At 32.9% G+C, this 19379-nt stretch overlaps 1 protein-coding gene across 1 annotated transcript in view; it reads left to right on the top strand.

The window, feature by feature from the left end:
* LOC143224242 (alpha-catulin-like) overlaps positions 1-19379 on the top strand; it is a 111304-nt gene that overhangs the window by 73853 nt on the left and 18072 nt on the right. The window contains exons 16-18 of the mRNA XM_076452681.1: positions 8668-8760; positions 9277-9513; positions 16756-16806. Coding sequence (XP_076308796.1) covers positions 8668-8760; positions 9277-9513; positions 16756-16806 — 381 coding nt within the window. The remainder of the gene's footprint in view (positions 1-8667; positions 8761-9276; positions 9514-16755; positions 16807-19379) is intronic.

The following is a 19379-nucleotide window of genomic DNA, read 5'->3' as shown; positions in this document are numbered from 1 at the left end:
CTCATTATGTTAACTCCACAACTGTGCTCTACCCAACATGTATATCTTGAGGGCTTACCGCTGAACCACGACCATATTTGTTTTCTCTTTCCTCATTATGTTAACTACACAACTGTGCTCTACCCAACATGTATATCTTGAGAGCTTACCGCTGAGCCACGACCATATTTGTTTTCTATTTCCTCATTATGTTAACTACACAACTGTTCTCTACCCAACATGTATATCTTGAGGACTTACCGCTGAGCCAGGACCATATTTGTTTTCTATTTCCTCATTATGTTAACTACACAACTGTGCTCTACCCAACATGTATATCTTGAGGGCTTACCGCTGAGCCACGACCATATTTGTTTTCTATTTCCTCATTATGCGAACGTAAAACATGAATAATAAATTCTCTTCTTCAGATTAAAAAAAATTCAAATAGATTTATTTACACTTAGTGTTATGCACCCCTAGAATATATCTGTTAAAATTTCTTTCACCAAATTTGTCTACATTTGAAGAACATAGCTGTTAAAACTTCTTTCACCTAATTTGTCTACATTTGAAGAACATATATGTTAAAATTTCTTTCACCAAATTTGTCTGCATTTGAAAAATATATCTGTTACAATTTCTTTCACCTAATTTGTCTATGTTTGAAGAACATATATGTTAAAATTTCTTTCACCTAATTTGTTTATGTTTGAAGAACATAGTTGTTAAAATTTCTTTCACCTAATTTGTCTACGTTTGAAGAGCGCATCTGTTAAAATTTCTTTCACCAAATTTTTCTACGTTTGAAGAACATATCTGTTAAAATTTCTTTCAGCAAATTTGTCTACGTTTGAAGAGCGCATCTGTTAAAATTTCTTTCACCTAATTTGTCTACGTTTGAAGAGCGCATCTGTTAAAATTTCTTTTACCTAATTTGTCTACGTTTGATTTTGAAGTTTAAAATTTTCTACACAATGTTTTTTTCAGTATCCCAAATTTTGTAAAGCAATAAAAAAGCTGAAATATGTCTTTCCTTTAGTAATGTGAATGTGAAGACAGAAATCTAGCGTCTACACTTTTGGTTATTAAATATGCAAACTCTGCTTTAAAATGGTTTTCAAAATTACCTATTTTACGTCATTTTGCGCACATAAAATAAAATCCCAAACGTAAATACGTGAGTGAAGCAGCGAACGCTACTCGCTGTGTTTGAAACGCGCCATCTTAGCGACTCCATCCACCGCATCCTTATTTAACTTAGTTGGCGAAAAGTCTAACACTAGTGCAATCGGCGTGAAGCAACGTATTTAATCTGCGTCTATCTAGTAGAGGCAGTTACCAACTACTTTGTAGTTGTAATTAACCATTTAAACATGCCAACTCATTCACGAATGAGAGAGATAGAAAAACGTCTATTAATAAAAATTAAATAGTCTTCCTTTCATCCGTTCAGACTCGTTCTGAGATGTCGTTTCGTATAGGTCAGCTCAGAACGAGTGACATTCGGACATTGGTGCTTCCGGTTCTCCTTCTAATGTCATCGTTAAAGGTAACGTTCTTTCGAGTCCATCATAATATACTTGATAATGCGTGTAATATAAACAATATAACATTATTTCCGAGTCTGAGTTGCTTCCCTTCAAAGTTCTAGTTAAACAACAGTGATTATAGTGTAAATGTTTTGGGTTGATGTAACCCATAAAAATATATGAAATCCATCAGAAAATGTTTGAAAGAAAATAATTAATTAAAGAGAAGTAAAAGGTTGAACTTTTTTGTTTTAGGCGACGAAATAGTTAATATTTCTTAAATGAAACAAAATAAAGGTAATCCCCATAACTCGTATTGTATCATTCACTTATCAGCCCTGTCTGACCAGGTGGTCAGATGCGCTTGACACGCAATCTGAAGGTCGCGGGTTCGAATCGCCTTCCCATACATGCTCGTCCTTTCAGCCATGGGGATGCTATATAACCGAAAGCCCATTTTACACCATTCGTTGGTAAAAACAAAAATCCCAAGAGTTGACGGCAGCTGAATTGGGAACGGCTTGCGCAGATTGCCCTTGTGTAGTTTTGCGCAATAAACAAACAAACCAAAAATCATTCATTCAGGTGCCCTGAAACTGAACTTTCATTCCGTTTAGCTTCTATTTCACCACATTACCTTTTGTTCAGTATAACTCCTTAATAATTCTTAGGCGCATTAGGAGCAAACACGAATGATACAAAGTTCTTTATGTTGTTACGTCTAAGGTATCACCAACTGTTTTAACGAAAGCAGAATCTGTCTGTCTCGTTTAACAGATAATCACTCATCAATTTTTCATTTCTATAGCAGATAAAAGTTCTCTTCATTCTTTCACTCATTTGTTCGTTTCTTCTGCTTCTACAGAAGTCAGACTACTGACAAGACACGTCGTCTGATTTCATAATATTTTATTATATCACTTCCTCTGTTAATAGTGATTTTCTATACAAATATCTCCCTGCTAATCTGTCTTGAACCGTTCTTGTCAGTTCCCAAACCACCTGTTATGATGGTTTACATTTTAATATCTTTCTTGTGGTATTTTCATTAGGTGTCCAAAGATTCTGTAGCTGGTAGTTTTCACTTTATTTCATTTACTAATTTTTCTTGAGGTATTATCAGTAGGTGTACAAACTCTCGTTTTTATCATCAACCACTTTAGGGGTAACTCAAGAAATAAGGTAGAGAGTGAACACCTCTGTCACACTCTTTTCAAAACCTTGAACCTTAGACTGATACTATCATCCAGAATTAGGAATAGAGGGTACATTCCTGTTAACTTATGTAAAAACCTTGTACCGTAGACTGATACTATCATCCAGTCATTAGGAACAGAGGGTACATTCCTGTTGACTTATGTAAAAACCTTGTACCGTAGACTGATACTATCATCCAATCACAAGGAACAGAGGGTACATTCCTGTTAATTTATGTAAAAACCTTGTAACTTAACACTGATGTTATGATCCAATCAGAAGATAGAGTGTACAACCATAATGTACTTGCGTAAAAACCTTGAACCGTAGACTGATGTTATAATCCAATCATAAGAAAGAGTATACATCCCTGTTGCACTTATGTCAAAATCTTGAACCTTACTATGATGTTATCATGCACCTCGATACAGCACTGAGAGTATTACTACAGACATTTTATCACTTTATCATGCACCTCGATACAGCACTGAGAGTATTACTACAGACATTGTATCACGTTATCATGCATCTCGATACAGCACTCAGAGTATTACTACAGACATTTTATCACTTTATCATGCACCTCGATACAGCACTCAGAGTATTACTACAGACATTTTATCACTTTATCATGCACCTCGATACAGCACTCAGAGTATTACTACAGACATTTTATCACTTTATCATGCACCTCGATACAGCACTCAGAGTATTACTACAGACATTTTATCACTTTATCATGCATCTCGATACAGCACTCAGAGTATTACTACAGACATTTTATCACTTTATCATGCACCTCGATACAGCACTCAGAGTATTACTACAGACATTTTATCACTTTATCATGCACCTCGGTACAGCACTCAGAGTATTACTACAGACATTTTATCACTTTATCATGCACCTCGATACAGCACTCAGAGTATTACTACAGACATTGTATCACTTTATCATGCATCTCGATACAGCACTGAGAGTATTACTACAGACATTTTATCACTTTATCATGCACCTCGATACAGCACTCAGAGTATTACTACAGACATTTTATCACTTTATCATGCACCTCGATACAGCACTCAGAGTATTACTACAGACATTTTATCACTTTATCATGCACCTCGATACAGCACTCAGAGTATTACTACAGACATTTTATCACTTTATCATGCATCTCGATACAGCACTCAGAGTATTACTACAGACATTTTATCACTTTATCATGCACCTCGATACAGCACTCAGAGTATTACTACAGACATTTTATCACTTTATCATGCATCTCGATACAGCACTCAGAGTATTACTACAGACATTTTATCACTTTATCATGCATCTCGATACAGCACTCAGAGTATTACTACAGACATTTTATCACTTTATCATGCATCTCGATACAGCACTCAGAGTATTACTACAGACATTTTATCACTTTATCATGCACCTCGATACAGCACTCAGAGTATTACTACAGACATTTCACTTTATCACACCTCGATACAGCACTCAGAGTATTACTACAGACATTTTATCACTTTATCGCATCGATACAGCACTCAGAGTATTACTACAGACATTTTATCACTTTATCATGCACCTCGATACAGCACTCAGAGTATTACTACAGACATTTTATCACTTTATCATGCACCTCGATACAGCACTCAGAGTATTACTACAGACATTTTATCACTTTATCATGCATCTCGATACAGCACTCAGAGTATTACTACAGACATTTTATCACTTTATCATGCACCTCGATACAGCACTCAGAGTATTACTACAGACATTTTATCACTTTATCATGCACTCTATTACTACAGATACAGCACTACAGACTCAGTATTACTACAGACATTTTATCACTTTATCATGCACCTCGATACAGCACTCAGAGTATTACTACAGACATTTTATCACTTTATCATGCACCTCGATACAGCACTCAGAGTATTACTACAGACATTTTATCACTTTATCATGCACCTCGATACAGCACTCAGAGTATTACTACAGACATTTTATCACTTTATCATGCACCTCGATACAGCACTCAGCAGTATTACTACAGACATTTTATCACTTTATCATGCACCTCGATACAGCACTCAGAGTATTACTACAGACATTTTATCACTTTATCATGCATCTCGATACAGCACTCAGAGTATTACTACAGACATTTTATCACTTTATCATGCATCTCGATACAGCACTCAGAGTATTACTACAGACATTTTATCACTTTATCATGCACCTCGATACAGCACTCAGAGTATTACTACAGACATTTTATCACTTTATCATGCATCTCGATACAGCACTCAGAGTATTACTACAGACATTTTATCACTTTATCATGCACCTCGATACAGCACTCAGAGTATTACTACAGACATTTTATCACTTTATCATGCACCTCGATACAGCACTCAGATTACTACAGTATTACTACAGACATTTTATCACTTTATCATGCACCTCGATACAGCACTCAGAGTATTACTACAGACATTTTATCACTTTATCATGCACCTCGATACAGCACTCAGAGTATTACTACAGACATTTTATCACTTTATCATGCACCTCGATACAGCACTCAGAGTATTACTACAGACATTTTATCACTTTATCATGCACCTCGATACAGCACTCAGAGTATTACTACAGACATTTTATCACTTTATCATGCACCTCGATACAGCACTCAGAGTATTACTACAGACATTTTATCACTTTATCATGCACCTCGATACAGCACTCAGAGTATTACTACAGACATTTTATCACTTTATCATGCACCTCGATACAGCACTCAGAGTATTACTACAGACATTTTATCACTTTATCATGCACCTCGATACAGCACTCAGAGTATTACTACAGACATTTTATCACTTTATCATGCACCTCGATACAGCACTCAGAGTATTACTACAGACATTTTATCACTTTATCATGCACCTCGATACAGCACTCAGAGTATTACTACAGACATTTTATCACTTTATCATGCACCTCGATACAGCACTCAGAGTATTACTACAGACATTTTATCACTTTATCATGCACCTCGATACAGCACTATTACTACAGACATTTTATCACTTTATCATGCACCTCGATACAGCACTCAGAGTATTACTACAGACATTTTATCACTTTATCATGCACCTCGATACAGCACTCAGAGTATTACTACAGACATTTTATCACTTTATCATGCATCTCGATACAGCACTCAGAGTATTACTACAGACATTTTATCACTTTATCATGCACCTCGATACAGCACTCAGAGTATTACTACAGACATTTTATCACTTTATCATGCACCTCGATACAGCACTCAGAGTATTACTACAGACATTTTATCACTTTATCATGCATCTCGATACAGCACTCAGAGTATTACTACAGACATTTTATCACTTTATCATGCACCTCGATACAGCACTCAGAGTATTACTACAGACATTTTATCACTTTATCATGCATCTCGATACAGCACTCAGAGTATTACTACAGACATTTTATCACTTTATCATGCACCTCGATACAGCACTCAGAGTATTACTACAGACATTTTATCACTTTATCATGCACCTCGATACAGCACTCAGAGTATTACTACAGACATTTTATCACTTTATCATGCATCTCGATACAGCACTCAGAGTATTACTACAGACATTTTATCACTTTATCATGCACCTCGATACAGCACTCAGAGTATTACTACAGACATTTTATCACTTTATCATGCATCTCGATACAGCACTCAGAGTATTACTACAGACATTTTATCACTTTATCATGCACCTCGATACAGCACTCAGAGTATTACTACAGACATTTTATCACTTTATCATGCACCTCGATACAGCACTCAGAGTATTACTACAGACATTTTATCACTTTATCATGCATCTCGATACAGCACTCAGAGTATTACTACAGACATTTTATCACTTTATCATGCACCTCGATACAGCACTCAGAGTATTACTACAGACATTTTATCACTTTATCATGCATCTCGATACAGCACTCAGAGTATTACTACAGACATTTTATCACTTTATCATGCACCTCGATACAGCACTCAGAGTATTACTACAGACATTTTATCACTTTATCATGCATCTCGATACAGCACTCAGAGTATTACTACAGACATTGTATCACTTTATCATGCACCTCGATACAGCACTCAGAGTATTACTACAGACATTTTATCACTTTATCATGCACCTCGATACAGCACCCAGAGTATTACTACAGACATTTTATCACTTTATCATGCATCTCGATACATCACTCAGAGTATTACTACAGACATTTTATCACGTTATCATGCATCTCGATACAGCACTCAGAGTATTACTACAGACATTTTATCACTTTATCATGCACCTCGATACAGCATTCAGAGTATTACTACAGACATTGTATCACTTTATCATGCATCTCGATACAGCACTCAGAGTATTACTACAGACATTTTATTACTTTATCATGCACCTCGATACAGCACTCAGAGTATTACTACAGACATTGTATCACTTTATCATGCATCTCGATACAGCACTCAGAGTATTACTACAGACATTTTATCACTTTATCATGCATCTCGATACAGCACTCAGAGTATTACTACAGACATTTTATCACTTTATCATGCACCTCGATACAGCACTGAGAGTATTACTGCAGACATTTTATCATTTTATCATGCACCTCGATACAGCACTCAGAGTATTACTACAGACATTGTATCACGTTATCATGCACCTCGATACAGCACTCAGAGTATTACTACAGACATTTTATCACTTTTTCATGCATCTCGATACAGCACTCAGAGTATTACTACAGACATTTTATCACGTTATCATGCACCTCGATACAGCACTCAGAGTATTACTACAGACATTTAAACACTTTATCATGCACCTCGATACAGCACTCAGAGTATTACTACAGACATTTTATGACTTCGATACATTTTTCGTTGATTCCATAATGAATGTTAATCTAGCAGGGTACTTTCTGTCTATGGTGTTAAAGTATCATTCACATTCTAGTACATTAACTATAATTGGTATCATATTTTCTCTTGTCCAATATTATTCCCTGAAACCTGTTAGACCTTCTTCCCTCTTGTTTTTATCAAGAGCTGTTTTAATGCTCAAGAAAATCATTTCATATAATTCTTTCTCTAGAATAGAGGGCAGCACAGTTCCTTTCCAGTTGTACTCAGCAATGTTTTCTTTTGTTTGGAATTAAGCACAAAGTCACACATTGGACTATTTGTGTTCTGCCTATTAAGGGTATCAAAACCCGGTTTTTAGCGTTGTGAGTCCGCAGGCGTACCGCTGTACCACTGGGAGGCTAGGTTTTCTTTTTGTATAATTTAATAATTATAACTTTTATCTGGTGCCTAGGGTGCGTTGCTGTACTCTTCCGGGTATCATTGCATATTCGTATTCAGTAACCCAGAATTATGAATTTATAATTGGATTACATGAGCTGTTTTATTTTGAACTTTACACAGGGTGCGCAGCCTTGTGGTTAGTTCGCCAGAGTATGAATTTGTAGGTTCAGCATTCAAATTTTAGTATATCATAAAAAAAAATCGCGCTTTGCACTTCAAAGCCGTGAGTGCGTTATAAGAATTACTGTAAAATCCCATTATTTGGCATTATAACAGTTTTCAAATAGTTGGAAGTGGATGGTGGTGACTAACTACCTTCCCCCACTTCAAAATTAGGGATGGCTATGGCTATCTCATGTAGCACTAAACGAATCAAACATAAAACCTATACAGTAAGGTGGATTAGAAAGGATGGAACCACTGATAAACCTATACGTTTAGATTCCGTTAGAATAACTTATCAATTTCAACCTGAGACGATTATAACCAATTGTTTCTATTCGTATTTGGTAGGTTTGCAAACTGTTGCATCACGTGGCTATGACCGAAGCTTTACAAGTGTCTTCCAAGCACGTGGACTATTGTCTCAAAGTCTACGGAGCACAGGTAAGCACCGTTAACAAAGAAATTAGAATATTTAAACCCCCAATCGTTTACCTACAGCGAACAAACAACTAATCGAAGACGAGTTAATATATTACATGGAGCATGATTGGTCGTTTAATGTTTGGAATTATGTGAGTTGGTTATTTATATTGCACTTTTGTCTGTCATTGCACTTTTGTCTGTCTCATTTAACCTATCTTTAAATAATTTTGATTGTGTTAAATAACAGTTTTAATCATAAATATTAACCAGGTACAATTAATTATAGTTTGATTTAAAAGTCAAACTTCCTTCAGAGGTTTGAGTCTTGTTACTGAAGTATTGATTTTTTAGGGGAAAGAATCTTCAAACTTTTCATTGAGATCGCTGCTTAACTGTACATTGTTATCTAGTTTTGATAAACACCTACCAAGATATGACAGAAACAAGCATAAGCTACACCACGATGTACCTACACTTGGTTATTAATAGAGACAAGGCTTATCACGCTGCGGGCTTTACATATCTCTCTGGCAGGTCCTGAATGCGTGCCACACCCTCTACCTACATCCCACTAGCAAGATTGCCAGAGAAAACTTTGACGTCTTCTCAGATATGTGGCAATCGCTCGTGAATGACGTAGCTAGCATATCTTGCGATATTGCAGAGATGTATCTTCGAGAAAACCCTCGGAGGCCGCCGGAAAAACCTCCTGAGGAACAGCCGGAGAAGCTGCCTACACCAACAGTTTCTACTTCTCAGACAAAGCCTGTTGTAAGTCCTTAACTTTTTTTACAATTCCAATTATTTTGTCCGGAAATTATCTACAAGGACTTTATATCCATGTAGAGTAAAACTGTACATTAGCGCGGTTATTTGACGACAGACATGGAAACGGATATTCAATTACCATAATTTGTATCACTATAGATGGTAAAACGTCCTTCACAAACGTTGTTCTATAAGACGTAAGAATAGAATAATAATATAAGGTAGTTGAATGTTTGTCAGATTTCACCGACACAACTGTTAACTCGGTACGTGAAAACCTTTATCAAATTTAACAAACATAACTGTTAATCTTTGCCCAGACCTAGTTAATCCAGAGAACTTGCGAGTGAAAACAGAAAAGAACACGCAATTATGTGAACAGCACTATATCTGCTATATTCGTTGCGGACAGGACAATTTTGCACAATACCACAGCTCATCAGGTCGGCTGGGAAACGATAGATGTAAGGGTAATCAAAGCATAATTGATATATATCACCTCTCGCATAAAGAAAGATTGTAATGGTGTGACCTTCACGAACTAACTAGTGTTTATTATCAGTTTTATTTAAGACATTGACAACTCAATTAATAACCCAATATTATGTGTTAATATACTTTATTTCTTACATTAATTATTTACTATCATTTTAACTTGAAATAATTCTCATTATAAATCAAAAGAATTGGCAAAATGGAAAAACACTTTTTTCCTAGAGTATACTAAAGTTTGAACACCTTTCAACCATGTGCACATACTGAACTGACGGTCCCTTCGGATTTACAACACAAAATCAGGAATTCGATTCCCCTCGGTGGGCTCAGCAGATAGCCCGACGTGGCTTTGCTATAAGAAAACAAATACACACACTAAACTGACGGAACTATTAACGTGGTAGAACTGAACGCATACGCAGAATTATTTGAATGATACAGTTTTCATTTGGATACACTTAAGAGACACAATTCTTAGCTTGTTTTTGTTTATACAAGGCTTCTACGGACGTATTTAACTCACAAACACATGAGCTTTATAATATATGAACCGTTTTATTTAAACGTTTTAATAACAGAACGTGCTTTATAATTTTAGATAGAAATATGAAACGAAACCTATGAATCTGTAAGTTTCTAGTTCATTCTTCCGACGTATTGAACAGGTGTTTGGACGCATCATGATTCAGTGTATAATTTACAGAGTTAACATGTTAATATTTAAAGTAACAGTTTACAGATTGTATTGTTTCACTATATGAACAGAAATACAATTACATCAAAACACTTGATTAGAATATTGTAGTATTCACCCTTTCATGTTGAATCTAAAAACTTAAGTAATGGTCTCTACATCTTACTGGTCACTCTACTGTTCAAAAAACCAGTCACAGACTTTCAAGTTTTTGCCATTCGAACACGTATTTAAAACTAAGGTTATATGTGTTTCATATCTTAAAGAACATTTAAGTTCTTTCAAATGATGGTTTCCACCTTCAGAGAGAAGTTAATTTGTAGATTTATCGAATTTGAATATTTAAAATACCAGTTTTCGCCTTTGAACTGTTCTCGTGGTAACACATTCAAAATAACAAACTATAACATTAGTTAAAGAAGTAGCTAATAATTCAAGATAACAAACTACAACATTAGTTAAAGAAGTAGCTCATAATTCAAGATAACAAACTACAACATTAGTTAAAGAAGTAGCTAATAATTCAAGATAACAAACTACAACATTAGTTAAAGAAGTAGCTAATAGTTCAAGATAACAAACTACAACATTACTTAAAGAAGTAGCTCATAATTCAAGATAACAAACTACAACATTAGTTAAAGAAGTAGCTAATAATTCAAGATAACAAACTACAACATTAGTTAAAGAAGTAGCTCATAATTCAAGATAACAAACTACAACATTAGTTAAAGAAGTAGCTAATAATTCAAGATAACAAACTACAACATTAATTAAAGAAGTAGCTAATAATTCAAGATAACAAACTACAACATTAGTTAAAGAAGTAGCTCATAATTCAAGATAACAAACTATAACATTAGTTAAAGAAATAGCTCATAATTCAAGATAACAAACTACAACATTAGTTAAAGAAGTAGCTAGTAGTTCAAGATAACAAACTACAACATTAGTTAAAGAAGTAGCTCATAATTCAAGATAACAAACTATAACATTAGTTAAAGAAGTAGCTCATAATTCAAGATAACAAACTACAACATTAGTTAAAGAAGTCGCTCATAATTCAAGATAACAAACTACAACATTAGTTAAAGAAGTAGCTCATAATTCAAGATAACAAACTATAACATTAGTTAAAGAAGTACTAATAATTCAAGATAACAAACTACAACATTAGTTAAAGAAGTAGCTAATAATTCAAAATAACAAACTACAACATTAGTTAAAGAAGTAGCTAATAATTCAAGATAACAAACTACAACATTAGTTAAAGAAGTAGCTAATAGTTCAAGATAACAAACTATAACATTAGTTAAAGAAGTAGCTAATAATTTAAGATAACAAACTACAACATTAGTTAAAGATGTAGCTAATAATTCAAGATAACAAACTACAACATTAGTTAAAGAAGTAGCTAATAGTTCAAGATAACAAACTACAACATTAGTTAAAGTTAATAGAAGATAACAAACTACAACATTAGTTAAAGAAGTAGCTAATAGTTCAAGATAACAAACTACAACATTAGTTAAAGAAGTAGCTAATAATTCAAGATAAACTATAAGATTAGTTAAAGAAGTAGCTCATAATTCAGGATAACAAACTACAACATTAGTTAAAGTAGCTAATAATTCAAGATAAACTATAAGATTAGTAATAGTTAAGATTAGTTAAAGAAGTAGCTAATAGTTCAAATTCAAGATAACAAACTACAACTAATAGTTCAAGATAAGTTAAAGTTAAGTAGCTAATAGTTCAAGATAACAAACTACATTAGTTAATAATAGTTCAAGATAAATAATTCAAACTATAAGATTAGTTAAAGAAGTAGCTCATAATTCAGGATAACAAACTACAACATTAGTTAAAGAAGTAGCTAATAATAATTCAAGATAACAAACTATAACATTAGTTAAAGAAGTAGCTAATAATTCAAGATAACAAACTATAACATTAGTTAAAGAAGTAGCTCATAATTCAAGATAACAAACTACAACATTAGTTAAAGAAGTAGCTAATAATTCAAGATAAACTATAAGATTAGTTAAAGAAGTAGCTCATAATTCAAGATAACAAACTATAACATTAGTTAAAGAAGTAGCTCATAATTCAAGATAACAAACTAGAACATTAGTTAAAGAAGTAGCTCATAATTCAAGATAACAAACTATAACATTAGTTAAAGAAGTAGCTAATAGTTCAAGATAACAAACTACAACATTAGTTAAAGAAGTAGCTAATAGTTCAAGATAACAAACTACAACATTAGTTAAAGAAGTAGCTAATAGTTCAAGATAACAAACTACAACATTAGTTAAAGAAGTAGCTAATAATTCAAGATAACAAACTACAACATTAGTTAAAGAAGTAGCTAATAATTCAAGATAACAAACTATAACATTAGTTAAAGAAGTAGCTAATAGTTCAAGATAACAAACTACAACATTAGTTAAAGAAGTAGCTAATAGTTCAAGATAACAAACTACAACATTAGTTAAAGAAGTAGCTAATAATTCAAGATAACAAACTACAACATTAGTTAAAGAAGTAGCTAATAGTTCAAGATAACAAACTACAACATTAGTTAAAGAAGTAGCTAATAGTTCAAGATAACAAACTACAACATTAGTTAAAGAAGTAGCTAATAGTTCAAGATAACAAACTACAACATTAGTTAAAGAAGTAGCTCATAATTCAAGATAACAAACTACAACATTAGTTAAAGAAGTAGCTAATAATTCAAGATAACAAACTACAACATTAGTTAAAGAAGTAGCTCATAATTCAAGATAACAAACTACAACATTAGTTAAAGAAGTAGCTAATAATTCAAGATAAACTATAAACATTAGTTAAAGAAGTAATTCAGCTCATTAGTTAAAGAAGTAGCTCATAATTCAAGATAACAAACTACAACATTAGTTAAAGAAGTAGCTAATAATTCAAGATAACAAACTATAACATTAGTTAAAGAAGTAGCTAATAATTCAAGATAACAAACTATAACTATTAGTTAAAGAAGTAGCTAATAGTTCAAGATAACAAACTACAACATTAGTTAAAGAAGTAGCTAATAGTTCAAGATAACAAACTATAACATTAGTTAAAGAAGTAGCTAATAGTTCAAGATAACAAACTACAACATTAGTTAAAGAAGTAGCTAATAATTCAAGATAACAAACTACAACATTAGTTAAAGAAGTAGCTAATAGTTCAAGATAACAAATTACAACATTAGTTAAAGAAGTAGCTAATAGTTCAAGATAACAAACTACAACATTAGTTAAAGAAGTAGCTAATAGTTCAAGATAACAAACTACAACATTAGTTAAAGAAGTAGCTAATAGTTCAAGATAACAAACTACAACAGCTAATAGTTCAAGATAACAAACTACAACATTAGTTAAAGAAGTAGCTAATAGTTCAAGATAACAAACTACAACATTAGTTAAAGAAGTAGCTAATAGTTCAAGATAACAAACTACAACATTAGTTAAAGAAGTAGCTAATAATTCAAGATAACAAACTACAACATTAGTTAAAAGAAGTAGCTAATAATTCAAGATAACAAACTACAACATTAGTTAAAGAAGTAGCTAATAATTCAAGATAACAAACTACAACATTAGTTAAAGAAGTAGCTAATAATTCAAGATAAACTAAACTAAACATTAGTTAAAGAAGTAGCTCATAATTCAGGATAACAAACTACAACATTAGTTAAAGAAGTAGCTAATAATTCAAGATAAACTATAAGATTAGTTAAAGAAGTAGCTCATAATTCAAGATAACAAACTATAACATTAGTTAAAGAAGTAGCTCATAATTCAAGATAACAAACTAGAACATTAGTTAAAGAAGTAGCTCATAATTCAAGATAACAAACTATAACATTAGTTAAAGAAGTAGCTAATAGTTCAAGATAACAAACTACAACATTAGTTAAAGAAGTAGCTCATAATTCAAGATAACAAACTATAACATTAGTTAAAGAAGTAGCTCATAATTCAAGATAACAAACTAGAACATTAGTTAAAGAAGTAGCTCATAATTCAAGATAACAAACTATAACATTAGTTAAAGAAGTAGCTAATAGTTCAAGATAACAAACTACAACATTAGTTAAAGAAGTAGCTAATAGTTCAAGATAACAAACTATAACATTAGTTAAAGAAGTAGCTAATAGTTCAAGATAACAAACTACAACATTAGTTAAAGAAGTAGCTAATAATTCAAGATAACAAACTATAACATTAGTTAAAGAAGTAGCTAATAGTTGAAGATAACAAATTACAACGTAGCTAATAGTTCAAGATAACAAACTACAACATTAGTTAGAGAAGTAGCTAATAGTTCAAGATAACAAACTACAACATTAGTTAAAGAAGTAGCTAATAGTTCAAGATAACAAACTACAACATTAGTTAAAGAAGTAGCTAATAGTTCAAGATAACAAACTACAACATTAGTTAAAGAAGTAGCTAATAGTTCAAGATAACAAACTACAACATTAGTTGAAGAAGTAGCTAATAGTTCAAGATAACAAACTACATCATTAGTTAAAGAAGTAGCTCATAATTCAAGATAACAAACTACAACATTAGTTAAAGAAGTAGCTAATAATTCAAGATAACAAACTACAACATTAGTTAAAGAAGTAGCTCATAATTCAGGATAACAAACTACAACATTAGTTAAAGAAGTAGCTAATAATTCAAGATAAACTATAAGATTAGTTAAAGAAGTAGCTCATAATTCAGGATAACAAACTACAACATTAGTTAAAGAAGTAGCTAATAATTCAAGATAAACTATAAGATTAGTTAAAGAAGTAGCTCATAATTCAAGATAACAAACTATAACATTAGTTAAAGAAGTAGCTCATAATTCAAGATAACAAACTAGAACATTAGTTAAAGAAGTAGCTCATAATTCAAGATAACAAACTATAACATTAGTTAAAGAAGTAGCTAATAGTTCAAGATAACAAACTACAACATTAGTTAAAGAAGTAGCTCATAATTCAAGATAACAAACTAGAACATTAGTTAAAGAAGTAGCTAATAGTTCAAGATAACAAACTATAACATTAGTTAAAGAAGTAGCTCATAATTCAAGATAACAAACTATAATATTAGTTAAAGAAGTAGCTCATAATTCAAGATAACAAACTATAACATTAGTTAAAGAAGTAGCTAATAGTTCAAGATAACAAATTATAACATTAGTTAAAGAAGTAGCTAATAGTTCAAGATAACAAACTACAACATTAGTTAAAGAAGTAGCTAATAGTTCAAGATAACAAACTACAACATTAGTTAAAGAAGTAGCTAATAGTTCAAGATAACAAACTATAACATTAGTTAAAGAAGTAGCTAATAGTTCAAGATAACAAACTATAACATTAGTTAAAGAAGTAGCTAATAGTTCAAGATAACAAATTACAACGTAGCTAATAGTTCAAGATAACAAACTACAACATTAGTTAGAGAAGTAGCTAATAGTTCAAGATAACAAACTACAACATTAGTTAAAGAAATAGCTAATAGTTCAAGATAACAAACTACAACATTAGTTAAAGAAGTAGCTAATAGTTCAAGATAACAAACTACAACATTAGTTAAAGAAGTAGCTAATAGTTCAAGATAACAAACTCGAACTTAAAACATTTTCACTCGCTGAACTAGTTTCTTGATGTAACAATGTTGCTTCTAGGAACATTAATTACCTACAACTCTAGGCTGTCAATAATGCAAATGTAGAATATTTGAATATTGTTTTTCTCGTAATTTCTCAGATAAGATTTCAAGAAGATGTAGTTTTTTTAAATTTTAGTTGTGATGTTCGTCAACATTTAGGTATGTTGGAACACGTGTTCAAACTATTTTCATAGTGAAATCATTATGATTTGACGTTATATACCAAGTAAAGATATGAAGTTAAAATTAATGAATTAACACCCTTTACTAGTGATATGAATGTTTATTGGTTGTTTTTAACACTGTTTTTCGTGAAGTGAATGTTTGTCATCGTTGTTGTTCGTTTGTCTTTTCCAGAAGCAAGTCTCCATCACCAAACCGACTAAACCTGCGAAGGTGGAAACGGAGGTACGACATCTTAATATAGTTCATATTTATTCATAATATAACAAGGTAAAATTTGTTAAACACATTTATAAACAACATACGATTTTGTTGAGAACAAAATTATGTTTTATATTTATAGTATCGTTACACTCAACAAAAATGGTTGTTTGGGCATGGTCAGATGGTTAGGGTGCTTGACTGACAATCTGAGGATTGCAGGTTAGAATTCCGTCACGCCAAATATGCTCGCCCTTTCAACCGTGGGGGCGTTATAATATTATGATCAATCCCACTATTTGTTGGTAAAAGAGTAGCCCAAGAGTTGGCGGTGGGTGGTGATGACTATCTGCCTTCCCTCTAGTCTTACACTGCTAAATTAGGGACGCTTAGCGCAGATAGCCCTCGTGTAGCTTTGCGCGAAATTAAAAACAACAACAACAACAAATACATCCTCAGTGGTAACTTTGACGACAAAAGTACCAAATAAAACTTTACGTATTTAGACTAAGACTACATCACACGTTAATAGCTTGGTAGAATTTCTGAGCCTATCTTATCTTTTGAACTTGATTTCATCATTAATGAGTTCCAACTCACTTTGGGTAACAACTTGAAACTTGAAAGAAACTATATCTCACAATACTGCTCCATTCATACATTGTGTGCACCCCACTGGTACATTGTAAGTCTACGGATTTACAAAGCTGAAATCAGGGGTCCGATTCCCCTCAGTGGACTCAGTAGATAGCCCGATGTGGCTTTGCTATAAGAAAACACACACACAAACACACTCATAAATTGTGAACTACCTAAAATAATTCTAATATACATAAACGACATCAAAGTTTCCATTCAACAAATTTTCTTGGTGGTTTTCTCTACCGAGCCCTAATGCATATAGATTGATTTACATCTTGTTTCTTTTTGTCTTTAGCTGTTCTGTTACTGGTAGAGTCTTTTCTAGATAGATGATACGTTGACGGCTCTAACTCTGATAATCCTCTGGAAGTATTCCACACAGGAATTCTTGGTTCCTTGGTTGGTTCAGGCTTCAATGATAATATCTTCCCTAGAGTTATGATGTTAACTGGTCTCCTTCACCAACTCATTTCCAAAGACGATTATTCCAGATGACCTTTGGCTCGAGTTACTTGTACTCCAAACTTCTACTTAACCTTGGAGTTTTTTTTTAATCTCCTGCGAAGAGAATTATTCAACCATACCATGTTATCTTCATGACATCACGTTTTACCAAAACTTGCAGCACAACTTCACCACAAGACATTTCTAATCTTTCCTGGGTGAAGTGATGTATGACTTCCAGAAAATCCATTCTCTTTCATGACATTCTGCAATATTTGGTACCACTGTGAATCGATGTGATTATCTTACTTCTTGTTGGTTCAATGACCAGTATCACTGGTTTCAGTGAATGCTCACCCTCTGATATAGTAATTGCCAAATGAAGTAAAGAGGTTTCTTCATCACAGAAGTTATCCGAAGATAGTCGAAGCTTATATTCGTATCTTTATAAGAAGAGAGTTCCCAAAATGCACTCTTTCTTGGTGTCCATTATTTAGACATCATAAGACAGAGAATAATTTCCTACAATAAGCGTGACTTTCAATTTTTCTTGTGTTTGAATATCTTGTCCGCTTGTTATTAGTATCAAATCTTCTTCTTTATTCATCTCTTGGGGGGGGGAATTCTACATTTTTATTAGTAAATAGGGTCGACAATCGTCGCTGTGTAACCAATGTCAACAAACATACTGCAAAGTTTTCCATTAATAAGTCCGTGGAATCCCTAATGATTTTTTTTTCAAATAATGAGCCTATTTCTACATCTTGGCTAGATAAAGTATTTGTAACCATTGATTCTATACAACTCAGCTGTAATGGCTATATCTCCTACGACTAAACAGTCACCTTTATGTGGTACTCTCTGTTACAGGCTTTTATTCCATACTAACTTTGTAGTTCCTTGCAACACTTGAAGCACTTTTGATTCATTGAAAGTAGTTGTCTGGCTTATTCTTTCCCTTCTTCTAGACTAATATTAAGCAAAATTCGTATTCTTACACTCCAGAATCTAATATTCCCGTAAATAGGTGGAATCCATGTTGTTATACCACAGAATCCCGTTAATCTCGGTGGTCCTGACTCCAGTTTATTTACAACTTTGAGGGATTCCAAAACAATCGTACACCCTGCTTCAGCTCAATTAACATAATCCGTTTCTTATAATATCTATAAAGTGCTAACGATTCCAATGTCTACGTAAGATAGGTGTATGAGCCTTCCATAATGTTCTGCAAATTTGGTTCAATTGTATTCTTTTTCTGTAATATGACATTCCGAACTTGTTGGACAAAGTGGCTACAGGTGCTTGGTGGTAGTGGGACTCTCAGCTGGAAGGCTACTTGACTTAGTCAAAACTGGTTCTTTTAAATAGGCGGCACGATGGATGGCCTGTTATTCTACAGTGAAATGTACCTTTGAATCATAGAATGTTGGTTTCTTAACTTATCTGTTAAACTGTGAAAATGGATTCAGTAATGTCATGGCTCTAGAAGTCCGTAAAGATCCCTAAAT

The sequence above is a fragment of the Tachypleus tridentatus genome, chromosome 1, assembly GCF_004210375.1.
Source record: "Tachypleus tridentatus isolate NWPU-2018 chromosome 1, ASM421037v1, whole genome shotgun sequence".
NCBI lineage: Eukaryota > Metazoa > Arthropoda > Merostomata > Xiphosura > Limulidae > Tachypleus > Tachypleus tridentatus.
This window is presented reverse-complemented; position numbering and strand designations above follow the sequence as displayed.